We start from the raw sequence: 27,505 nt of genomic DNA on the forward strand, positions 1-27,505 counted from the left end.
TCCTTTAGTTAGAAATGACAACATGGGCGGACTCAGATTGGACTAAGCAATCCTTAATTTGGTTTTAAGTGTATATAGAGTAATGTACATTGCGAGTAGCATATAACGTGTGTGGTGTGGCTGTATAACTTGTATTGTGTGGACGTGTGGGTTAAAACCACACTCTTAAAAAGATCATGCAAGTAACATAATTATAAAACTGAACAAAGACATTGTTTGATGTTCAACTTTTTAGGCACATAAATAGAGATTTAGACTATTTTACAAATTTGACTATCTTTTGACGAGTTCCAATAAATATGTTTGGTAAATTAGAGGATTATATCAGCAATTTGTTAAGATCCAAAACGTTCATTGTAACAATGTTGTGTGTGAGAGAAATGTAATAAGACATTAGACATTGTTTGAGCTCAATTGATTAACATCCCAGTCAAGGCATAAAAGGCCTCCTAGACCCTGGACAGGTGGCAACAGTGGGTCTCACCACTAAGTTGACCTAACCAAAAGCTTGAAGATCTACTAAAAGACTGAAATAGTCAATTGCCTGAAAAGGCAATCTAGCCATTGACTTCAGGAAAACCCATTTAACCAATGCTCCCCAACTGAGATTCTCAATATTATACTTCCTCCGTTTCTTTTTACTTGCAACGGTTTGACTTTTACACTATTCACCAACTCTACTTAGTTTATGTTTGGTGATTTATAGTTAAGGAAAAACATATTCATGTGGGATCTTGTTAGATTCGTCTGAATGTATATTTTCCGAATATATACTTTTTATAATTTTCATCTATCGGTAATTAAACTTATTGATGATTGAAATTATGCATGGGCAAGCGTGAAAGTCAAACTGTTGCAAGTAAAAAGAAACAGAGGAAGTAAATACCAACAAACTAGAGCATCTCTCTCTAGACTCTCTCTACCTCGATCATCAACTGACTTGAGCGTCGGAGAGGCGATCCCGGAACAACTCCGGATTAGTCTAACCTTGTTTTACAGGTTTCCGATGTACGGATAATTAGCTCAGGTCAACGCTTTTGGGCCCACTCTTACTAAGCACACATTAACATCCTTAATTTCTAAATAGAAACGGACATATATTCCCAAACTCCTCCACCCCATAAAACATTTGGGCTCATTTATTCTAGAATAAATAAGGATTAAGAACTCTTGCTAAAACCTTACTTTTACTTCATCCAAAACCAATGGATTTGCGGCCAAGTTAATGGTGCAAAGACCACCAGCCCACCAGCTACTAGCTGTATCTTCATGCCTGATGCCTCTCACCATACAATGGGTAAAAATTCAGGTTTGAAGAAGTTTATACATCCCACTTTCCAATACTAACAAATTGTGCAAATTGGACCATTTCAACTGTTCAACAAGTGTTGCCAAAAAAAAAAAAAACTGTTCAACCAAGTACAAGAGAATTTTTCTTGCTGGATGGCGTAATAAAACAAGCTTCTTTATATTATATCACAGTTTACAGCAACTTGAGTAATTAGAAAATTATAGATATCAATTGCAGTCAACCCAAAGTTGATTTGATCACATTTGTTTTTGTTTCCAGTAATTAAAGTTCTCAAAAGTATTCATTCTTTTTCCATTAAATATAGTCCCACAAAAGTGAAAAAAAAAGCAGAAAACTCAGAATAATTCCATGGAAGCAGTAAACAAGAACCCAAAAAAAATCCAACCGTTACGAAAAACACTAAAATAATATTCCACACACAACAGAAATTAATCAAAACGATTAAAATACTATATCATTTACATGAAATAAAGTAAATACAAGTAACAACTAGATCAAGGAAAGAACAAATCTTAATCCCCAATAATTCTTTATTCTTATTAGCACTAATATACTACTATGCATCTAAAAAAAACAAATCAAATAATCTCCATAATCAAAATCCAAGAACACAAAATCCCCAAAAAGAAAATCAAATCAAAGATCATAACTGCACCTTGTTCTCTCAAATTGCGCAGGATTTCCATCAACAGGAACCCTTAAATCACACTTAATCTTAGGTTTCCAAGTACCAGTTTTAAACAACCCAAGTTTAAATCTCACCCTTAAATTCATCCTAACTTCAATCTCAAAAATCCCATCAGTAGTTTGTTGATCAAAGTTACCTCTATCAGAATTCTCAAGAACCATAAGATGTTGTCCAGTAAAAACAACAGGTCCAAAATCAGTAGTATTTTTATGTCCTTGATAAAAAACAGGTCCATCAACAGTGCTAAATCTTTGACCTTCATACATAGCATTTGCTTCGATTCTATCGTAGTAAAGCCCAATGCGTCGATTTGGGTTTCGTACGGTGAAATTAACTGCAAGATTGTAGTTAAGATTGTTGGTATTGGATAAGTTGAAGGTTGTAATTGAAGCGTCTGAAGCGTAGAATTTAACTTCGTGGGGTCGAACAATGAGCCAAAAGACTAGTACGACTAGGCCAAGTACGACTAAGATGGTGCAGAGGATAGTGCAGATGCAGCTCATTATGCAATCGCATAGACAGTCGAAGAGGCAGCATCCACACCCTCGCCCGCCTCGCCTTTTCGGTCTGTTGTAGGAGCGAGGCGGGGGTGGGGGTGGAATCGAGGGGCCGTAATAGGCCCCGTTTAATTCGGGTTGTTTTTGGTACGCCATTAAATGAAAACTAATAGAGTGATAGGTATTGTTTTACGAACTTTATTTTTGGAATGTTTGTAAGATGAGGTGGTGTAAATGTGTAAATGTGTTATGTTTATGGGATGATATAGGGGTGGTATTTATAGGGGGTGTATGAGGGAGTTGAATGGGTGGACGTTGAGCCGTCAATGGTTTTGGTTAAGGATGAGTTTTGAGATGTTAGATGGGAAAAGGGGATAAAAGTGGGATAAATTGAGGCGTGTTTTAGGTTACGAATATACACGGCAATAAAGGGGGTGTGCTTTAAATGGTCGTACGCGTTGTTGTCGTTATAGTATTACAAAGGTCCGTTATGTTTCGGCCCACTTAAAAAGTCTCCTCAGATCTCATGGTAAGTTACGATTTATGGTCATGGACTCATGGGAATATCATAATGTTCATGAAATTATCCCAATCTAATATGTGGATTGTGGGGTGATACCGTGATAGGAAAATGAGAATCAACTAAGTAAGCAAAGCTCATAATTAGGGATGTACACGAATCCGGTTGGATCCCGGTCCATTTTTAATGGTTTGGGTTTAAAAATTGAGACTCGTAGGCCTGGGTTGCAACTCGGTCTAAGTGTTAGAATTCGGGATTGGATTCATGTCTCATGAATTTAGATCCAGTCCCGCTCCGTAGACCTATTTTTGTTTTTACATATCGCAATATATTTATTATAATTCAAAACATATAAAGTTGTAATATAACTTGTTACCAAGACTTAAGTCAACTTGCTGTGTACGTTTTAATTTTAAATGTTTGTACAAGAATTAAACTATTATTTTATTATCTTATCATTTTGACAACTGAAAAATGGGTTTAAAAAATTCGCAAGTTAAAAAAATAATCGAAACTTCTAATAAGCTTTAGACTCAAAAATGTAAATAGATAACAACCAGTTTGAATGTGTTTCACTCAAAAAAATTAATACTAATATGTAAAAGTAGAATTTTATTTCTTTTTTTGTCATAAAATAAATAGAACAATAATTTGACTGGCACCTTATAGTAGGCCACCTCAACAAGTTAGATACTTCAGAGAAATGATAATGTAGAGTGCCTTTCTAATTTTGGAGAAATATTTAAAACATCAATTATTCATGTTTTATGATGATTTAATCTAAAATGCCAAGTCAATATGTGATGAATGCATTAAGAGAAATAATTTTTTTTTCTTGGTGTGGATTAGCTTGATATTTTAAAATTAAGCAGAATTATAATTTGTTTAATATATAAGTCACGTTAATATTGACAATTTCAACATGAAATTGATGCTTCTCATATTGAACATCATAAAATATTAGCACAGTTTTAGGAGTATAACATAATTTTTCTTGGAATAATCTTCAATATAACAAAGAAATATAGGTTGTTTTAAATTTAATTGTTACAATGGTCTTGCTATTTCAACTTAATTAGATTAGATGAGCTTACAAGGAAATTTCGTAAGTGTCATATGAGATCTTATTATTCATTTACGATCCTGTTAGATTCATCTCTATTTTTTGTTTTTACATATTAAATTTTCACTATTTTAATTGCAATGTAAATAGAAGATGTTATTTTGTCAAAATAGTGTATAGAGATCGTGAAATTGCAAGTGTTGCATAAATTATAGAACAAAGAAAGTATAAAATACACATAAGTTTTGAAAAAAGTTGGTAAGAACCCGTTATTAATTCCATGAATATGTTTCACTCATAAAAATCGAATTCTAATATGTAAAAGTAGAATTTCATACTTCCTCGATCTTTACTAAAATAAATACAATAATCTGACTGATACTTTTATATACCAAGTACCAACTCAATCCTCAGCTACTTAAAAAAAATGATAACTATAGGGTATCTTTCTAATTTGGGGAAATCTTAGAAACATCAAATATTCATGATGACTCAATCTAAATTCTGAAATCATAAGTCAATATGTGATGAATGCGTTAAGACTTTAAGAGAAGTATTTTTTTTTTTTTTGGGTGTGGTAGACTAGCTTGTTTTCATTTTATAAAAAAACGAGCTTCGTGACATATTCCTCAATGTTACGAGTCCACATGGAACTTACTCAACCTAAATACATAATCATCAATTTAGACAAGGTCACACGGTTGCTTATACTGCTTGTTGATGTTGTCATGTTGAAATATCCTTCTTCAGTGTCACGAATAATTTATATGATGCTTCCTGCAAGCTTCTAGCGAGAGTTAAATCTTTGGCTTTCATTTTCAACTTAACATAAAAGTCAAATAATCAACAAGTTTATTTTTATGTTTATGATGAGTTGACTGAATAATTTGAAGCAGATTTATCTGCGGACGGCGTAACAAACCTTAATGAAGAAGATAATTTAAGTGTTGTCTTCATGCCCCATAACCATTTTGTGATCCTTTGTGCATTTTGATTGTGCATTTATTATCAAAAATTATAGTAAATATATTGAGATATGCTACCATATAGGCGTGGAATATATCTCAATTATATGTAGAATACCTACAATTATGCATGTTAGAGGATAAAGTAAGATCTCACGGCAAATCCTATATCTATTTTCACCTATTCTTTGTTAGAAAGATTAATCTTCTCTCCTTCATTAACATCTACTCGAAAGCTAGCACAAAATCTTGTGTAGCTAGGTGTCAATCTATATATATATATATATAAAGCAAAGTGAAAATTGCTTATGTGTCAGGCTATTACTCATTTCGCCACATGTCATCGTTATACTTATTCTCATTTTTTTAGTGCCACGTGTAAAATGGATCAATTACAATCTTATAAATTTGGTAAGTTTAACTCAGCAAATGGAATTGCTTTATAATCATATTAGTTCGTTATAATTCCGGCAAGGTTGCTAACTAATAATAAAAAATGTTCATATTGATATACTCTTTCAAAAAAATGTTAATATTGATATAAGTTACCATTTTATATTACCATTTATGTAATTTACCCGTAGTCGTAGGTTTTGATTTATAATGTAGACAATTTATTTCGGAGTTGCGGGATTGATAATTTTCACAAATTTTTATATTGCTTAATTATTACTCCAGTAGAGTACATTATTATTAGATATTATTGTAGTATACAATAATTATCTACGTGTCATTTGTCTACATTAATAATGTAGGGGTAGTAATAAGTTCGAGTTGGATTAATTTCAAGTTCACCTGATTTCTATTTCGGGTCACTTACCCCTAATCCAAACTTGACTTGATTCTGATTTCAGGTCGAAAATTAGAATTTGACAACCTTTTCGGTTTCAGGTTGACCCGAAACCAACCCAAAATGACCTGACTTTAAATTTAATCATTGCAATAATTCAACATATTGAGTGAGCCTTGAATTCATATGCCAACTTAATCAAATTTAGAATATTCAAGAAACGAGTTTGGTCTAATACAAGTTAGATAAACATAATTTGGCCTGCCTTGAATTTGACCCCACTTCAAAGTCAGATTATTCGGGTTGTTTTGAGGTTCAAAAATTCAACCTGAACCTAACCCATTATTTTTTCTGGTCAGGTTGGGCTGACCCATCTTTTTTTTCAGGTCGAAAATTTTAACCCAAATTCGAAATTTTCAGTTAGATTCAAGTCAGGTTATCATATTGGATCAGCTTTAATTTTGACAGTCCTAATGAAAAGATTATAGCATGAAATATAAATTTACAATTTATAATCTTTCAATTTTAAATGTAGTCATTCCAATAATTTTGGAATTAAAAAAACTATTTGAGAACTAAAAAAAATTCATGTGCATTATGCACGGGTCCAGATAATCTTAATATAAATTATTTCTCAAATAGTCAAGATGTAAATTATTTCACAAGTCAATAGTAACAAATTTTAAAAGCCATCTAATCTTTTATTTCTCATTTATATCTTTCTTAAATTATTTCAATATTTAGTTGTGTATGATCACTTCATGATTCTGATGTAAATATCACAAAATTTCAATTTCTAAATTGAACATTTTGGGTTTTCATATTTTTTCTTAGATATATGTTATATATTAATTATCAGCACATATTTTGCTGACCCGCAAATGAAAACCATGCTATCTAGGGGGAATAGATATTTTTTTTAATATGTAACAATATTGATATAAACAATTAGATTCATTGTAAGAAAATTTATGTGAGCTTAAAGCAAGTTTGACCACTAAATGTCACTTTAAGTTAATTAAATTAACCTAAGCAATGTATGTGCTTTTAACTTAGTACCATTTAATCATTTGTATGGATAATAGTAAACAATATACTGATTATTATAGATAATTTATATTTCAGTGTAGTGCATCGCACGGGTTGTAAGCCAATTTTAGACTATTCTCAATACAATATCATATCATTTTAGATAACAAGCCCATTTAATTTCTTTTGTTTAAGGTTAAACCCATTTTAATTATTTATACAATTCTCATTACAAGATCATAATATCGTGTAGGATATTTCTATATTCATTTCTTTAGGTATATATTAGAAGAAAATTTTATACATTACAATATATATTTCATTTATATATTACAATATACATGAAACTTTTTGTATAATAATAATTATGATTAAATGGGTTAAACGGGTAATTCTTTATCAAATAGGTCGGGTCAGGGTTGAGTATTTCAACCTGTTTATTAAATGTTTAGTAAACCCAAATGCAAATCCAACCAAACTGAACTGATTGCCAGCCCAACTTGGTTGCCTGCTCTACTTTTATTTTTATACTATTTCATTACATATTTATATAAATATATACACCATGATTTCAAGGGACGTATTATATAACTTTAAATATATATTGTCATATCAAGTGTTATTAGCAAAAAGGGTTTGAAGAATATTAATAACTGATATTTCTATATTCATTTTTGGTATATATTAGAAGAAAAATTTATACATTACAATATATTTTCATTTATATATTACAATATAAATGAAATTTATTGTCTATTTGATAAGATGAGTTCAGGTTATTTTTTTAATAAATTAAATTGAAAAATGTATTTTCTCTTTAATTTTTTTGTTAATTTACATTTATATACAGGGTAAATTATAATGTCACTACTTTATGTAGGGTTTGCAAAAGCTAACTCAATACGAAATACGATCCGAACCTAACCCAAAATAAGCAGGTAAGGTTGAAACTTTGACCGATTTTCTAACCCATTGATTAAACAAGTAGGTTAAGGTTGACATTTTCGACTCGAAATTGACATGCTTTGACTTTATTAACTTTCATATATGTAGAAAATTTTCGAAAAATATATTGATAAATCTAAAATTTGGTTTAAAAAATAAATATTGCTAAAATTGGTCACAATTATTATAAGAAATATTAAACATGTATACTTTCAACAATGAATTCTCTCATATATACTTTTAAGAAAATAATTAATTTTTTGTATAATAATAATTATGATTAAATGGGTTAAACGGGTAATTCGTTTATCAAATAGGTCTGGTCAGGGTTGAGTATTTCAACCTGTTTATTAAATGTTGGTTGCCTGCTCTACTTTTATGTTTATACTATTTCATTACATATTTATATAAATATAGATACACCATGATTTCAAGGGACGTATTATATAATTTTAAATATATATTGTCATATCAAGAGTTATTAGCAAAAAGGGTTTGAAAAACATTAGTAGCTGATAAAGAACGTGAAAACTCAAATATTACCACAAATGTATAGTACAAAGAAGTGGTTCAAAATGTTTTTAAAATACTCTTATTATTATTGTCATTTAATAATTCATTTGTGATGTTCATTCACTTCGTTGAGATACAAGGTTTTTTCGTGTTTCCTCTTCAATAAATGCTACATGCAGACTTGCAGTGTTTTACCATGTATAACATAATATATACATATTCTTATTTGATATACAAAATTAAATCAAAAACATAAACTTCCCGTGCATTTTTGCACGGGTGGAAAACTAGTTACTTGTATAAAACAAGCATATAGTGAAAAAAACTCACTCTTATTGGTTAAAGTACTTTTCGTTTAACCAACATTTTCTTGTCTTTGAATTGATTACATATACGTGCTTATACATGTGGTTGGTCTTGAAGCAAAATCAAGAAATTATCTCTTGATCATTGCACAATCTTGAACCTTTGTGATTATAACTATAATAATTCTTAATTATGGTCCTCAAAATCCAGGGATTTATAATATTTGCGCACATAATATCTAAATTACATTTCTTAACAATAAGTTCTATAAATGTAGGTCTTTAACAATAAGAAATTCAAACTTTACAATCTTATTGTATTAACGCTGACCCCACTTAATCTGATTAAGAACAACTAAAGCAGCTATAGAAATATAAAGGTTCAACAAAACTTTAGAGAGAGAATGAGAGAACCCCTTAGAGAGAGAAACCCCCCAAAAGAAAACCCTGAACCCCAATGGCAGATAGTCACAAAGAAGAAACCAAAACACCACCCACCCCAAGGCCGCCGCACCTGCTTCATAAACTACCTTCCTCTTCCCACCACCAACTCTGAAATTTCACGTATTTTCAAACCTCATGGTTATATTGAATTCATCTACATACCTGTAGTGAAGGAACACCGAAATCATAAATTTGCTTTTGTGCAATTTAAGTTCCCTCAATCCCTGCTTACTGCAATCCGGGATGTCCATGGACAAAGAATGGGACAACACCGAATTGCAGTTCATGCAGCAAAATATGACAAAAAATACCCTTTGCATGACCGATTACCTTTTCACCACCTTCCACCCCCTCCCCCTCAAAAACCTAAAGATGCGACCTCCCCAACTGCCTCATAACCAGGAAATGATACCCTTTTTGAGCTACTTAAACCAATCCAACCTCCAATCCCAATTGAACCCAAAAAACCGGAAGGAAACAATACAACCTTACCTCATCCTACCACCCACAGAATCATGAGTTCTCGAGCACTAGGTGAAGACACAGAAAACATAAGGGAATCTTTAGGGGAAATTGATCTGGATGGAGATTATGTTGCTGCCCTGTCAGGCAGGAAGTGTGAAGAAAAAAAGGAAATGTTCCAAAGAAGTGTGGTAGCAATAGCTATGTCGTTCCAGTCCTCGGACATTTTGATGGACACCATTCTAGCACAAGGGGTAAACTCCCTACAAATCAAGCCAATGGGAGGTAGGCTGCATTTAATCACTTTCGCTTCAATTGATGAGAAAGTTGCAATGCTGGAGAGTAAGTGGTTGGATCAATGGTTTATCCACTTAGGTGAAGTTAATAATAAGTCCTCTGGTCTATGGAGGGAAGCCTGGCTGCGAATTCATGGAATACCTTTGGTTGCTTGGAGCTATGAAAATTTCTATAACACTGGATGTATTTTTGGCCGCATTAACTCAGTAAATTGCAGTGATTTTGATTGTGGATATATACTAGTTACCACAGACTGTTTGTTTGAGATAAACTGCAAAATCTCCCTTGATATTGAAGGTATAAAATATCCGGTTTATATATCTGAAAAAAATGGCCAATGGAGCAACGTCCCATCTCAAAAAAAAGCCAATGTCAACTCTAAACCTGTCCAGAATATTCCTTCCCCCCCCCCCCTGAACCAACCTCACCATCACAAGTAAAAACCAAAGAAACCTCAGAGCAATCAAACATTCCCCATGACAGTAACGTTTCTCCTCTCTGCAATAATGATTGCATGGGGAAGTCCCCGCCCACAAAGGCTAGTCAGCAAAAGAATTTTAAAATACCTACCTTTTCCTCTCCCCAAAGCCAACCTTTGAAACCACAAGACACGTGCCTTAACTCTTTGGGAAACGTCACAAATGCTCATGCAAAACAACTACTCACTTTTAATGATGGGTCCGGTTCTTGCCCACATTCCCCTTCTCTGTCTGGGAGAAACCAAAAGCCAAATAAGCCACAAAACGAACCTCCTTATATCCCATCCACAGCCCATCTTAAGCCCAAATCTCCTCTCCTACTACCCTCTATTTCCAAGCCCATCTCTTCACCTGACAGACCAAAACTAATCCCCACCTTTAATAAGTTTGGGCCTCTCCTTCGAAACACAAAGTCATCTTCCTCATCTTCTACTACCCTTGGCTCATCATCTGAATCTGGGCCTCTTTTCCCCCCTGGTTTTGAAGACAACATCCCTCCTCAGACAAAAATAGCCCAACTGAGAAAAAGACAGAAAAAATGGAGAAGAAGAAAAAGCTCAAATTGCTCACCATATCGGGCCATACGTCCAATACAAATTTCCAGCCTGCCCAAAACTCGGGATATATCTCTGTAGATGGCATTATGGAAATGACTGATCTTCTAGGCCTCACTTTTGATGGAGACAAAGCTGTTTTGAAGCAGCGTATTCAGGACATCCTCATTGGGCAAAAGCTTGACTGGGACAATCACAATCAGTAAGCAATCAGATCTTTAACGCAGCAGCTCCCTGCAATCCATAACAATGTCATTGTAAAGATCCTCATACTCCAAGTTTGTATTGTCAACCATATCCACCGCTTGCTTGCAGTCCCAGTGGATGGCAAGGTGTGTGTAGTTAGCTTTACTTGTTACATGAAGCCCCTGACGGAGCACTAGCAACTGTGCATGCTATAAAGGTTTAGAGTATGTCAAGCAATAAAAACCACTATACCATTGCCCTCGTTTATCACGAATAACACTTGATATGCATATTTTGGTTTCAACATTATCTATAAAAGATGCATCAATATTCACATGCACCCATGAGAGGGAATTTTTCGCATTCTCGAGCAGCTAGAAGGGTTGGAATGTTAAGGCTTTGGGTTGCATTGAATTCTTTAGCTAAGGATACAATAGATTATAGATTTCGAAAATAACTCTATTATGAGATTTCCATATTTCGAAACACAAGTAAGGAAACAGAATCAACCATTGAATACTATCGAAACCATGGGGAAGGGTAACACAAAGTCCTAGACATTCCGCTACATTTGTAGTTTCCCAAAAATATGTAGGGGCCCCACTAGCTCCTAAACTTGGGACGTTGTTACACAATCACACATCACATGTATGTAGCTCTCTTCACTAATATTACAACAAGGGCACAATGGGGATGAAATAATATGCCGGTATGAAGAAGAAGATTAGTAGGTATCCTATCCCACCAAAGGAGCCACACAAAGAAACGAAGTTTTGGGGGTGATGCCCATTTCCCAAATCCACTCTCCTTCCACTCTAGAAGGTCTTTTGTGTGTATGTGCACACTGTGTAGGCTTAGGAGAGGGAGAACTTCCCTTGAGCCACTAGGTTAGAATAGCTCCGATCCTTTTGAATATGAATGGAGATATGGTGTTTATATATGCAGTCTGCTAAAATAGGGGATAGGCTGAGATAGAACTATAAGGAATTGAAGCCAGCTGAGAACTATAAGAGAATTCACTCTCAATATTTTGCTTTTCTAAAGCAAAAGGCAAAGATGGCATGGATTATTGATGGGGATGAAAACAACATAATGTTTCACAATGCCATTAAGGTGAGGAAGCTCTAAAATACTGTTTACAACATTCATGACAAGGAGTGAAAGTGGGTGGATACTCAAAGTGAGGTTAATGAAGCTTTTCTCTCTTATTATCTAGAGCTTTTGGGTACTGCTAGGAAGAAAAAAATAAGTAAGGAAACAGAATCAACCATTGAATACCATCGAAACCATGGGGAAGGGTAACACAAAGTCCCATCCATTCCGGTACATTCGAAGTTTCCCAAAAACATGCAGGGGCCCCACTAGCTAGCTCCTAAACTTGGAACATTGTTACACAATCACACATCACATGTATGTAGCTCTCTTCACTAATATTACAACAAGGGCACAATAGGGATGAGATAATATGCCAGTATAAAGAAGAAGCTTAGTAGGTATCCTATCCCACCAAAGGATCGAGCCACACAAAGAAACGAAGTTTTGGGGTGATGCCCATTTCCCAAATCCACTCTCCTTCCACTCTAGAAGGTCTCTTGTGTGTGTGCACTATGTAGGCTTAGGAGAGGGAGAACTTCCCTTGAGCCACTAGGTTAGAATAGCTCCTATCCTTTTGAATATGAAAGGAGATATGGTGTGTATATATGCAGTCTGCTAAAATAGGGGATAGGCTGAGAATTACAAGAAATTGAAGCCAACTGAGAAATATAAGGAAATTCACTCTCAATATTTTTCTTTTCTAAAGCAAAAGGCAAAGTTGGCATGGATTCAGGTTGGGGAGGTAAACAACATAATGTTTCACAATGCCATTAAGGTGAGGAAGCTCCAAAATATTGTTTACAACATTCATGACAAGGAGTGAAAGTGGGTGGATACTCAAAGTGAGGTTAATGAAGCTTTTCTCTCTTATTATTTGGAGCTTTCGGGTAGCATTAGGAAGAACAGAACAAGTATTCAACACTCTGTCATCAACATTGGTCCTGTTTTAAATGAGGCCCAAAGGAATATGATTATGATGCCAGGGAGAGAAGAAGAAGTGAAGGTTGCTTTTTTCCCTATTCCAGGTGATAAGGCTCTGATGGCTTTGGTGCTCATTTATACAAAGATGTCTGGCATATTGTTGGTTTGGGGGTAACAATGCAATTCCTGATTTCTTTAATTCTGGCAAACTATTAAAAGATATTAACACTACTTATCTAGCTTTAATTTCTAAAATTAAATGTCCTAGTACTGTTACTGAATTTAGGCCAATTGCATGTTGTAATGTAATTTACAAAGTCATTACCAATAAAATCATGTGTAGTAGAATGCGGTTAGTGCTTCCTGATATGAATTTTGAAAATCAAGGAGCGTTTATTCAGGGTCGTTTTATAGGTCATGACATCATGATTGCCAAGATATTGTAAAGAATTAGGGTAGGAAGTCTACTAGTCTGGGATGCATTATCAAGATGGATACGAAAAAAGCTTATGACTCAATTGCTTGGCTGTTTCTTGAAGAGATGTTACCTGCTGTAAATTTTCCCGAAAGGATTGTTCGATTGGTGATGGAATGTGTCTGTTCTCCAAAATTCTCGTTGATGCCGAATGGGAGTTTGTTTGGTTATTTTGAGGGGAAGAGAGGGCTCAGGCAAGGAGACCCATTGTCTCCTTTCCTATTTTGTGGTTTGTATGAAGTACTTGTCTAGAACTCTAAAGGTGGTTGGTGATAAGGTTGATTTCAAGTTTCATCCTAGATGTACAGAGGTTAAGTCAAACCACCTTTGCTTTGCTGACAATGTGATTTTGTGTAGCAAGGGTGGCTTTAAGTCGGTGCGTTTATGCTTTACTCCAAGGCTTCAAGCACTTCTCAGAGGCTTCAGGTTTGGAAGTATTAAACAATCAAAATCTGAAATATATTCTGCAGGAATGAAACAAGATGAACTTGAGAGGATCTTGAATGTTTCTGGTTTTAATGTAGGAAGGCTGCCTTTTCGATATTTGGGGGTCCCCATTTGTTTTAAAAGAATTTTAGCCAAGGAATGCACTTCACTGACTGAAAATATGACAACGAGAATTCGAGTTTGGAGTAGTAGAAATTTGTCCTACCAAGGGAGATTAATTATAGTTAATGTTGTTTTGATGAGCATACATGTTTGTTGCGCACAAAATTTTCTGATTCCTAAGAAAGTAGTTTTGAAAGATATTGAATGCATATGTAGATCTTTTTGTGGTGGGGGAACCAGTTCAGCTACAAACCTAGAAAGGTAGCTTGGTCTCGGGTGTGCCATCCTGAGTATGCTGGAGGTCTAGGAGTTAGACAAATTCATTTGTGGAGTTCTGATGCCCTTGGTAGATATGTTTGGGCTATTTCAGCGAAAAAGGATAATTTATGGATAAAATGCGTTAATGAAGTTTATGTGAAAGAAAGGAGTTGGTGGGAGTACCAACCTTCTATAAATTGTAGTTGGTATAGGAGGAAGATCTTTGAGATGAAAGAAATGCTTAAAGTTGTTATTAATGAACATAATCTGAGCAGTGTGGAGAAATATTCCGTGAACAATATGTATAAGAAATTGGTGGGAGATTTTGAAAGGATTCATTGGGATAAGCAAGTTTGGAACAGGTTTGTGATTCCAAAACATAGATTTGTTGCTTGGTTGATAATGAGTGGTAGTTTGCAAACCACAGAATGGCTTCATAAGATTGGTGTTACTAGAACTTCTCAATATATTATGTGTAATGTTGCTGAAGAAATCTTGGAGCTTTTGTTTTTTACATGTCAACTCAATAAACTAGTTCTGGACAAGATAAAGTGTTGGTTGAATATGAGAAATGCATGTATTTATCTTCCAACGCTACTGAGCTGGATTAGCAGATGTACATCATCCAAGATGATGAAACAAATATTTGTTACTGCAATTTTGGCGAGTGTTTATTCTATTTGGTGGAACAAATGATACATACCGGAACAAAAGAGTTAGCTTGGTGACTAATCTTGTAAATAGAATTAAACAAGATGTAATAAATAGATGTTACTGTATTCTCGCAAAGAAAAGTTCAAGGAGAGATAGAGAGATGCTAAGAAGTTTAACTCTGAATATGTAAAGAGTTTGCTACTAGTGTTTTGTAACCTTAGGTTGTAATTGGGTGTTTGGTGAAACTCAATATCTTTCTCACTAAGCAAAAAAAAAAAAAAAAAAGAAATAGGGGGAAGGATATTTCATTCAAGTTTCAAACATTCTCTTTAATTAGGTCATTAACCTTTAATTTCATCTCTATCTCGGTTAGAGGCCCTTGAATCCAAATCCGCATAGGCCCAATTCCTAGCCAATCGTCATGCCACACATTAATGGACTTGCCATCCTCTAGCTTCCACCTTATGTTAGAGCTTGAGAAATCAAAGCTACGGCCTATGTTTTTCCATACCCGAAAGCCTTTTCTAAAAGCAATATTTTAATCCGCCCTGATGTATTTGGATGTGATACAGTCCTTGGCTAAACTTTGGTCTCCCCAGGTCATTTTCACCCTAGTTTAGCTAATATAATAGCATTCAGATCGCTATGACTCCTAAGGCCCATCCCCCATGTGTCTTGGGAGAAAGGTAAGTTTATATAAGATCGAATCATAAGTTCATATGTAATCAAATGGCGGGTCTGATCACAAATTAGGTTTTGACATCAAGTGCCTCACAAGTCATGGCTCTTTGTGTCATAAGGGGGGCTCTGATTTCTAAAGGGCTTCATTTCTCAATTTGTTTTGTTGTAGTGGGCTGTACAGTCAATTGAGCTCTTAAATTATGGACTAGTCCATTTACAAAGGCCACAATTCTTAGCACATCATTCAGAAAAAAAATATACTTAAAATACATACTGCACGCTTGTGCAGACCATAATTGAGTCGAAATCACTCATTCAGCTAAAACACAGATGGTTGCACGCCTAGACAACTTTTCATGCAAGCTTCATAATCTAAGATAATAAATAGCATCAAGTTTTTTTTTTTGTCACTGCTCTGTAATCTGTATAATCATGTCTCACAATCTTCCCTCCCCCCACTCCAACGGCAAAGATTTGTTCTTTTTTTTAACTCCATTCTGCACAAAATTAATTTCGCACCTGTATTTATATGTAATAATGTCATTGTCTCTATTTACAGCCAAAACTTAAATGTTCAGTACCTGAAATTTTGCGCAAAAAGCCATCAATGTCCACATATAAAACAGTATGCATTATTCAAGCTGCCACAACAAAACATCCAAATCAATCATCTTCTTTTTCTAACCCCTCCAACACTGCTGTAATTAATACATTTCCAACTACTTTTTTTTAATAAGTAAGACCATCAGTATCTAGTCCATCCAAGGGAGTACATTAATTCCTTACAACTAATAATGCCTATCCCGAGCAAGGTTGAACCTATTTGTTAGTGGTATTATTAGTGCTCACAATAAGTTGAGTTTGATCTCTTGCGATAGAGATAATGTTTGAGTAATCTTTAGGGTCGTCAATCCTATTAAACACATTAAAATATAATATTGATACGTATATAATAATGAGGCGTCACTCAGTGCTCATGTTAAGGAGTGAAAAAACAAGAGATGAAAACAACAGGCTTAAGTCAACGTGCATTAAAAACAACGATTAATACATAATATTTTCATAAATTTTGAAATAAGTGCTACACTTGGAAATATGATTAATACAAATACCTAACTAGGATTATATATAGCAAAATTACTTTCAAATACATGATTAAAGAAGCTAAGTACTTTCAAACTTTTATAAAGATTATATTGTGTACCAAACACGCATGTCTTTCACACACACTTTCAAAACTTTTATGTGCCAAGCCGCCAATGTATACAAGCATCATTTTTGTACTCTCGACCTTATAAATAAATTCGGTACGCTCTGTTAGACAGAAACTTAATGTAGTTGAATTGAATTAAAGTCATTTTTAGTTAGTCCTTAAATGTTACTCCCTCCGTCCCAAAATATAGTTCTCATTTCCATTTTGGGTGTCCCAAAATATAGTTCCCATTTTCATATTTAGTTCCACATTTTTCCGTATTTTATCTAGAAAAACCGACAACCGTGTCCCATCATTTATTTGCTTCTTGAATTTTGTTTTTTCCTTTGTTTATTCAACCAAAATGTTACAATTAATGTTCTTTCACCAATTATTCTCCATTCTCTCTCCTAAAATCATCTTTTCCCATACAATATTTATTTAAATAAACAAAAAATCTTTATTATCCCTCTTATATTCTACTTGCATAAATTACCGTGAAAAAAGGGAAATGGAAACTATATTTTAGGACGGAGGGAGTACTTCTTTATGTTCATCGCCTCATATGGGTACCTAGTCTAATAAGGTTTTTCCCTATTTGAGATGTACTCTTTAAATAAATCATACAAACCTTGGAAAATTCCCATCGGTAAATTCAGTACGTACAAACCATCAATGACTAAAAAGTAATAAAGCACAAATTCTTAAAGATAGAACATACACTTTGTTAAATTTCTTGAAATCCAAAGCACTCCTAACATAAATCATACAACTACTTCACTATACAATCACCAACTACCCTAATAATCTATATATCTAATAATCTAATCCTCTAAAAACAAATAAAGTTCATAAATTAAAGTAACACTAGCTAGATCAAACTAAACACTATAGATCTCATGTTCGAATCCTCTCTACACCATCCTACACATTGTCGGTGATCACCTTAACTCCTCTATCTGTTCGGCGACGGAGACGGCGTAAAGTACGGCGGAGAAGCACAAGGAGTTAAAAAAGGCGGTTCGACGTCGAAATCAGAATAATTCTCACCCATCACAATAATAACCTCCGGCGAATCTCCGGCGATCTGACTAAACTGAAAATTACCAAAATGTTCACCCAAAGAAACCCCAGAACAACTTTTATCTTCTACAACACAACAAGCAACCTCATCAGTTTCAATCTCCTCTTCTTTAATAGTAAAAAGAACCCTTGAAGGAGGACCATAAAAACTTCCCTCTAACTTGAAAAGCTCCGAGTGCATGGCGTTTTGCGCGGTGGTTGAGGCGGGTAAAGTGGCGGTGGTGGGCTCAATACGAGTACTTTTCCGGCGAGATTGTTGCCGGCGACGCCAGAAGAGGTAGAGGAGTTGCGTGAGGAGGGAGAAAAGGAGGAAAGAGAAGATTGAAGTGAGTGTAATGCCAAGCTTGCTAAGGCCACTCATGGTTTAATTGTTGCTATTAAATTGTTAGTTGGCTTGTTATTTGGGGTGTTTTTTTTGGGAGTTGAGGGGAAGAGAAATTGAATGAATAGGAAAAGTAGGAAAAGCCGTTTAAGGGAGGTTAGGACTTGGGAGTGTGGAGGAAATGGGATATTCATTACTGGACCATCATTGTTGGAATAAAGGTAAAGGTCATTGAGTGTCATTATCTAAGGGATTAAGAGATAGCTAGGAGTTTAATATAGATTTTCACCAAGAATGGAGTTGTAATAATAAGAAAATTGCAAGTGTACTTGTTGGTGAGAGCCTACCACCCTATTCTAACTCCATGTAGCTTTGAAGAATTTATAAAGTAGTCCTTAATTATGCAATATTTGACGTCCTACTTCATTCGTTTTGTAATAAGTGATATACTTTTTTCTATTTTATACGAGAGTTTTTTTGGATAGAAGTTTTTCACTTATTTCAGAACGGGTGGAAGTATAATACATTGGTTCTGTTCTTTTAAACTTATTTTTACTAATCCGAACTTATCAAAACTTTCTATGAACTCAAGCTTTGTTCTTTTCAGTGAAGTGGATTGAACAAAACTGAACTTAATTTGTCTGAATTGAACAGGGCTTAATTTGTGTTAACTGAACTGAATTAAAACTTTGAGAAAAAACTAACCGAATTGAACTGAATTAAAACTTTGAGAAAAAACTAACCGAACTGAACTGAACTGAATTTGCATGTGAAATGAACTGAATTTTTATGAAATGAACTGAATTTCAATCAATTCAGTCCAAAAAAACAGAGCTTTATTGAACCTTATTTTTTGAGTGTGCATGTCAAACCTTAGTCTTTGCTTAATATGGCTAAACTGAACTTATCTAATGTTATCTATACTAATATATTAAAAGACGTGTCTAACAACCTATACACGCCACATGACACCATTCTTACTCCAATATAATTGTCCAATGTGTACTTATGTCATGTCAACTAATAAAAATTTATTGGCTTGTGATAAGTGTGTTTCAAACGTACTTTATGGACTCCTTTTAGCTCATTTTGATCCTCTTTCTCCCCTTTCTTCCCTCTTTATTCTCCCTTTCCCCTTCTATTTCATTCACTTGATCATACTTGATCATAGTGATATTTTGCTAGATTTTTAGTCCTTTTTGACCGAATTTCTAGTACATTTGCTTTCACCTTGTTTTGCCATGTTCTTGATATAGGTGAAACTACTAAGATGGCTACGATTTGTAAAGTTGGAAAAGGTAGCAATGAAAACAAAGCACACATTGATAAATGGTGCGCTTGCACCATTCCCCATGTCCGCTCGCACAAAGGAGCACATTGCACAATGAAATCTTGAATAGAGAACTTCAAATGGACATAACTTTCAAACCATAACTCGGATGAAGGTAATTCTAGTTGGAGGTGAAAGCTCGTTTTGATATCTTTCCAACGACTGGTCATAAGCTTGATTTGGATATAAAACGAAGAAGTTATGTTCGTTTTAAGTTGAGCTGTCCAGTTTGAGGCAGAAGGGTTAGGTGCGCCCGCACTTGTTTTTGGTGCGCTCGCACCTCTGTTTGGTGCGCCCGCACCTCATCTTGGTGCGCCCGCACCAGTCGTTTCCGGAAAATGGAACTCGTGGCTTCATTAAACAAGTTTTTGTTTTATTTCGAAGACTTACGCTTTCATTCTAGTTTTTAGAGAATATTTTAGGGTTTTGTATTAGAGAAAAAACACTTTAGTTTCCATTGGTAATTGAGATTAGAGATCATAGTTTGTGATTCGATTTACATTCAAGGTACTTTTTATTCAGTTCAATTCAAAGTTTCAGTTTTTATTTCATTCTCTTGGTGTTTGTTTATGTTCTTATATTATTTAAGATCTTCATTCTCTTAGTTTAATAATTGTGATTTCTATTAGTTTAATAATTTCTTAATCATGTTTAACCTTAGATTAGTCATAGATTTTATGTTTAATTGCTTAAACTCCATGATTAGTGAGTAGTTTCATATCTAGGGTTAGGGTGAAAGTATGAATTAGGGTTTTAATTATGATGTTGATGTGATTGTGAATGTATGGAGAAGTTTATGCATTGATCTTGGTGTTTTGAGACCTTAGGATAGATATTGATCACATTTATACTTTGGTATTTTGATTTCAAACGTTCTTAAATCGGATTTTGAACTCTTTTATCATCCCCAAGAATCAACTTAATTTCTATACCAAGATATTGGATGGAAATTAAGGGGATCCTTCATTAGGGGTTTTCCAAACTTATTGAATCTCTTAATCAATTAACTAAAGACCATTCGAGAGAGGATTTAGTTTGATAGATTAAGCGATTACTCTTGAGGACCATTCGAGAGAGGACTCGAGTATTTTAGAGGAGAACTAAACCTTGCATAATCGTCTTTGTTGCTTCACAATCGCATTAACAATCATCATCCGTTCTTATTCATACTAGTAACCTTAACTCTAGTGTCTTTTATTTGATATTTAAACTCTTGAGATTTGCTTGTTCTAGTTGATAGTTAGTCTTAATTGTTAACAAACATCTTTCAAACCCCCAAATACCCTTCAATTAGGTAGTCTGGACTTGATAGACTTTAATCAATCCCATTTTCCCTATGGATCGACCCTTGACTTGCCCTTACTATTCTCTTAGTAATTGCTTGTTAGGATTATAAATATTGTTTGGAAAGCGGTTCTTAGTGCCCTAACGACACACTAAAAACCTCTTATCAGCTTGCAACATGATTTGAACCTGTGACATCTTGCTATTATACATAGAACAATTACCATATATCAACCAACTTTTGAATCATGATTTAAATGTCCACATTAATGTTATCAGGGTCAGGATTCTACTTTGAACCATGGGGGTAGGTAGGATCGAATCGATGGGATCGAATCGGTGGAGTCAGATCGTAGGATCGTAAGATCCTACAATTCAGTAAAGCCTCTGAACACCCCATTTGTTCATTTCTTGTGAAACCCAAAATTGCGTCGAAATGAACGTAAAGGAATCCACATATTCGTTCCAAGCCACATGACTCCTTTCCAATGACCTACCATGTCCCTAGGAGTCATTCCGTGGCGTTCAGAGATCGGGCTAGGTGAAAGTCCAAAAGCGTGTATTATACCTTTCAATTTTGGCTGTTTTTGGGACTTTTTTTGACTTACTTGAACGTGACTTATAATGTTACACGGGTGATTGTCACCATTTGTGTTGTCTCGAAAATCCTCTAATCACCCCATCTATTCATTTTTTATGAAACCTAAAATTGCCTCGAAATGAACGTAAATGCATCCATATATTCATTCCAAGCCGCATGACTCATTTCCAATGACATCTCATGGCCCTAGGAGGCATCCTGTGGCGTTCGGAGCTCGAACCTCAAGAAAGTCCGAAAGCGTGTATTATAACCTTCAATTTTGACTATTTTCGAGACATTTTTGGACTTCTCTGGACCTGGTAAAATTTTCTCTCGAAACATTCCTAGGAGTGCCGACGTGAATTGTAACGTTGCACGGGTGCTTGGCTTCATTTGCATTGTCTCGAAAAGCTTATGAACACCCCATTTGTTCATTCCTCGTGAAACCCAAAATTATTTTGAAATGAACGTAAACACATCCACATACTCGTTCCATGTCACATGACTCCTTTGCAATGACCTCCCATGCCATAGGAGTCATCCCGTGGCATTCGAAGCTCGGGCTCCGAGAAACTCCGAAAGTGTGTATTATAACCTTCAGTTTTGGTTGCTTTTGGGATATTTTTTTGACTTCTATGGACCTGGTCATATTTTCTCCCGAAACGTTCCTATGAATACCGACGTGACTTGTAACTTTCCGCGGGTGATTGGTACCATTTGTTCATTTCTCGTGAAACCTGAAATTGTCTCGTAATGAACGTAAATGCATCCATCTATTTGTTCCAAACCACATGACTCTTTTCAAATGACCTCCCATTTCCCTAAGAGGCATCCCGTGGCGTTCGGAGCTCGGACCCCGAGAAAGACCAAAAACGTGAATTATAACCTTCAATTTTGGCTGTTTTTCAGACATATTTGAACTTCTTCGGACCTGGTAAAATTTTCTCCCAAACATTCTTAGGAGTGCCGACGTGACTTGTAATAATGTTGCACGGATGCTTGGCTTCATTTGCATTGTCTCGAAAAACTTGTGAACACTACCCCATTTTTTCATTTTTGGTGAGATCCGAAATTGGCTCGAAATGAACGTAAAGGCATCCACATACTCGTTACATGCCACATGACTCCTTTCCAATGACCTCCCATGCCCCTAGGAGTCATCCCATGGTGTTCGGAGCTTGGACTCTAGGAAAGTCCGAAAGCGTGTATTATAACCTTCAATTTTGGCTGTTTTTGGGACATTTTTTGACTTTTTGGGCCTGGTCATATTTTCTTACGTAACGTTCCTAGGAAGGCCGACGTGACTTATAATGTTACGCGGGTGATTGGTACCATTTGTGTTGCCTAGAAAAGCCTCTAACCACTTCCCTCGAAATGAACGTAAATGCATCCATATATTCATTCTGAACCGCATGACTCTTTTCAAATGACCTCCCATGGCCCTAGGAGGCATCCTGTGGCGTTTGGAGCTCGAAACCCGAGAAAGTCCAAAAATGTGTTTTATAACCTTCCATTTTGGCTGTTTTTGAGACATTTCTGGACTTTCCCTGACCTGGTAAAATTTTCTCCAAAAACACTCCTAGGAGTGCCAACATGACTTGTAACGTTGTGCGGGTGCTTGGCATCATTTGCATTGCCTCAAAAAGCCTCTGAACACCCAATTTATTAATTTCTCGTCAAACCCAAAATTGCTTCGAAATGAATGTAAAGGCATCTACATTTTCGTTCCAAGCAATATTACTCATTTCCAATGACCTCCCATTCCCCTACGAGGTATCTTGTGGCATTCAAAACTCAGGTCCTGGGAATGTCCAAAAGCGTGTATTACCTTCAATTTTGGTTGTTTTTGGGACATTTTTGGGCTTCTTCGATAGACCATATTTTATTCCGAAACGTTCATTGGAAAGTCGAAATGAATTGTAACGTTGCGGGGGTGCTTGACACCATTAGTGTTGCCTCAAAAACCTGTAAACACCCCATTTGTTCATTTATCGTGAAACCTAAAACTGCCTAGAAATGAACGTAAAGGCCTCCACATAATTGTTCCATGCCACATGACTACTTTCCAATGACCTCTCAAGCCCCTAAGGGTCATCCTATGGCGTTCGGAGCTCGGGCCTCCGAAAATTCCGAAAGTGTCTATTATAACCTTCAATTTTGGTTTTTTTTGGGACATTATTTGACTTCTCGGGACTGGTCATATTAATCCCCGAAACATTCCTAGGAGTGTCGACGTGACTTGTAACGTTGCGCGGGTGCTTGGCTTCATTTGCATTGTCTCGAAAGGCTTTTGAACACCCAATTTGTTCATTTCTAGTGAAACCCAAATATTCGTTCTATGCCACATAAATTCTTTCCAATGACCTCCCATGCCCCTAGGAATCATCCCGTGACGTTCGACGCTTGGGCCCCGGAAAAGTCCGAAAGCGTGTATTGTAACCTTCAATTGTGGCTATTTTTGGGACATTTTTTGACTTCTACGAGCCTGATCATATTTTCTCCCGAAACGTTCCTAGGAAAGCCGACGTGATTTGTAAATTGCACGGGTGCTTAGCTTCATTTGCATTGTCTCGAAAAACATCTGAACACCCATTTGTTCTTTTCTCGTGAAGCCTAAAACTGCCTCGAAATCAACGTACATGCATCCACATATTCGTTCCAAGCAACATTACTCCTTTCCAATGACCTCCTATGGCCTAAGGAGGCATCCCGTGGCATTCAGAACTCGGCCCCCAAAAAAGTCCAAAAACGTGTATTATAAACTTCAATTTTAGTTGCTTTTGGGACACTTTTGGACTTCTCCAGGCCAGGCCATATTTTCTCCCGAAACGTTCCTTAGAGAGTCGATTTGTTCATTAGTGTTTGGCACCATTAGTATTAAAAACTTCAATTTTAGCGTTGCGCGGGTGCTTGGCACCATTAGTGTTGCCTCAAAAAGTCTTTAAACACCCCATTTGTTCATTTATCTAAAATCTAAAACTGCCTTGAAATGAACGTAAAGGCATCCACATATTTTTTCCAAGCCACATGACTCATTTCCAATTACCTCTTTTAGCCCCTAGGAATCATCCTGTGGCGTTCGGAGCTCGAGCTCTGGCAAAGTCCGAAAGCGTGTATTATAACCTTCAATTTTGGCTGTTTTTGGGACATTTTTTGACTTATTCGGGCCTGATCATATTTTCTCCCAAAAAGTTCCTAGGAAAGGCGATGTGACTTGAAACATTGCACGGGTGCTTGGTACCATTTGTTTTTCCTCGAAAAGCCTCTAAACAACCCCATTTGTTCTTTTCTCGTGAAGCCTAAAAGTGCCAAGAAATGAACGTAAAGACATCCCCCTATTCGGTCCAAGCTACATTACTTCTTTAAAATGACCTCACATGCCCCTAGGAGAAATCCCGTGGAGTTTGGAACTCGGTCCCCGGGAAAGTCCGAAAGCGTGTATAATAACTTTCAATTTTGGCTATATTTGGGACATTTTTTGACTACCCCGAGGCTGGTCTTTTTTTTTCTCGAAACATTCCTAGGAGTGCCGACGTGACTTGTAACATTGCGCAGGTTCTTGGAACAATTTCATTGTCTCAAAAAGCCTCTGAACACCCCATTTGTTCATTTCTCGTGAAACCCAAAATTGCCTCGAAATGAACGTAAAGGCATCCATATATTCGTTCTAAGCCACATGACTCCTTTCTAATGCTCTCCCATGTCCCGAGGAAGGGTCTTGTGGCGTTCGGAGCTCGGACCTCAGGAAAGTCCAAAAACGTGTATTATAACCTTCAACTTTGGTTGTTTTTGCTACATTTTCATACTTCTTTGGACCTGGTTTTATTTTCTCTCGAAACATTTCTAAGAGTACCAACGTGACTTGTAACGTTCCATGGGTGCTTGGATTCGTTTGCATTGTCTCGAAAAGCTTCTGAACACCCCATTTTTTCATTTGTCGTGAAATCCAATATTGCCTCGAAATATACGTAAATGCATCCACATATTCGTTCCAACCCACATGACTCCTTTCCAATGACCTCCCATGTCCCTAGGAAGCATCCCGTGCCGTTCGGAGCTCGGACCCCGTTAAAGTCCAAAAGCGTGTATTATAACCTTCAATTATGGTTGTTATTGGGACATTTTTGGATTTATCCTGGCCTGGCCATATTTTCTCCCGAAACATTCCTTGGAAAGCCGAAGTGACTTGTAACATTGCGCGGGTGCTTGTCACCATTAGTGTTGCCTCGAAAAGCCTTTAAACACCACATTTGTTCATTTCTCATGAAACCTTAAACTGCCTCGAAATGAATGTAAAGGCATCCACATATTCGTTCCAAGCCACATCACTCCTTTACAATGACCTCTCATGTCTCTAGGAGGCATACCGTGGCGTTCGGAGCTCGGACCCTGATAAAGTGCGAAAGCGTGTATTATAACCTTCAATTTTGGTTGTTTTTGGGACATTTTTGGAGTTCTCAAGGCCTGGCCATATTTTCTCCCAAAACGTTTCTTGAAGAGTCGAAGTGACATGTAACGTTGAGCGAGTGCTTGGCACCATTAGTGTTGCGCGAGTGCTTGACACCATTAGTGTTGCGCGAGTGCTTGGCATCATTAGTGTTGAGTCGAAAAGCCTTTAAACACCCCCATTTGTTCATTTCTCGTGAAACTTAAAACTGCCTCGAAATGAACGTAAAGACATCCACATATTCGCTACAAGCCACATAATTCTTTTCCAATAATGACTTTTCATGTTCCTAGGAGGCATCCCGTGGCGTTCGAAGCTCGGACCCCGTTAAAGTCCAAAAGCGTGTATTATAACCTTCAATTTTAGGTTTTTTTTGGGACATTTTTGGACTTCTTCGGGCCTGGCCATATTTTTCTCCCCAAATATTTCTTGGAAATTCGAAGTGACTTGTAACATTGCGCGGGTGCTTGACACCATTAGTGTTTCCTCGAAAAGCCTTTAAAAACTCCATTTGTTCATTTCTCATGAAACTTAAAACTGCCTCGAAATGAACGTAAAGGTATCTACATATTCGTTCCAAGCCACTAGCTTCTTTCCAATGACCTCCCATATTCATAGGAGGCATCCCGTAGCTTTCGGAGCTCGAACCTCGGTAAAGTCCGAAAGCGTGTATTATATAACCTTCAATTTAGGTTGTTTTTAGGACATTCTTGGACTTATCCGGGCCTGACCATATTTTCTTCCAAAACGTTACTTGGAAAGCCGAAGTGACTTGTAATGTTGCGCGGGTGCTTGTCCATTAGTGTTGCCTCGATAATCCTTTAAACACCACATTTGTTCATTTCTTGTGAAACCTAAAACTGCCTCGAAATGAACGTAAAGGCATCCACATATTCGTTCCAAGCCACATTACTCCTTTCCAATGACCTCCCATTCCCCTAGGAGTCATCTTGTGGTGTTCGGAGCTCGGGCCCCGGGAAAGTCAGAAAGCGTGTATTATATCCTTCAATTTTGGCTGTTTTGGGACATTTTTTGACTTCTCTGAGCCTGGTCATATTTTCTTTCGAAACGTTCCTAGGAGTGCTGACGTGGCTTTTATCGTTGCGCGGGTGCTTGGCGCAATTTTCATTGCCTCTAAAAGGCCTTTATTCATTTCTCTTGAAATCCAAAATTGGCTCGAAATGATCGTAAAGGCATCCACATATTCGTTCCAAGCCACATGACTCTTTTCCAATGACCTCCCATATCCTTAGGAGGCATCTTGTGGCGTTCGGAGCTTGGGCCTCGGGAAAGTCCGAAAGCGTGTATTATAACCTTCAATTTAGGCAGTTTTGCGACATTTTTGGATTTCTCCGAGCCTGGTCATATTTTCTCCCGAAACATTCTTATGAGTGTTCACGTGACTTGTAACGTTGCACAGGTGCTTGACACCATATGCATTGCTTTAAAAGCTTCTAAGCACCCTAGATTTTCATTTCTCATGAAACCCAAAATTGACTCGAAATGAACGTAAAGACATCCACTTATTGGTTCCAATCAACATGACTCCTTTTCAATGACCTCCCATGTCCCTAGGGGGCATCCC

General features: G+C 36.3%; 2 protein-coding genes across 2 annotated transcripts; both read right to left on the reverse strand.

The window, feature by feature from the left end:
* Window positions 1–1,740: 1,740 nt before the first annotated feature.
* LOC104898255 (NDR1/HIN1-like protein 3) lies at window positions 1,741–2,883 on the reverse strand. The gene has a single exon (XM_010685306.4). It carries the CDS (start codon window positions 2,651–2,653, stop codon window positions 1,949–1,951), a length of 705 nt encoding a protein of 234 aa, XP_010683608.1. The 5' UTR covers window positions 2,654–2,883; the 3' UTR covers window positions 1,741–1,948.
* Window positions 2,884–17,829: 14,946 nt separating this feature from the next.
* Window positions 17,830–18,318, reverse strand: LOC125491747 (uncharacterized). Its single transcript, XM_048633839.1, has one exon. The coding sequence runs from the start codon at window positions 18,316–18,318 to the stop codon at window positions 17,830–17,832; it is 489 nt and encodes a 162-aa protein (XP_048489796.1).
* Between the last annotated feature and the right edge of the window lie 9,187 nt (window positions 18,319–27,505).

The sequence above is a fragment of the Beta vulgaris genome, chromosome 7 (assembly GCF_026745355.1).
Source record: "Beta vulgaris subsp. vulgaris cultivar EL10 chromosome 7, EL10.2, whole genome shotgun sequence".
In the NCBI taxonomy this organism is placed as follows: domain Eukaryota; kingdom Viridiplantae; phylum Streptophyta; class Magnoliopsida; order Caryophyllales; family Amaranthaceae; genus Beta; species Beta vulgaris.

Excerpts from the sequence above, each read along its gene's own strand:
- LOC125491747 (XM_048633839.1), bottom strand. The coding sequence starts at position 18,318 with ATGAGTGGCCTTAGCAAGCTTGGCATTACACTCACTTCAATCTTCTCT.
- LOC104898255 (XM_010685306.4), bottom strand. The coding sequence starts at position 2,653 with ATGGCGTACCAAAAACAACCCGAATTAAACGGGGCCTATTACGGCCCC.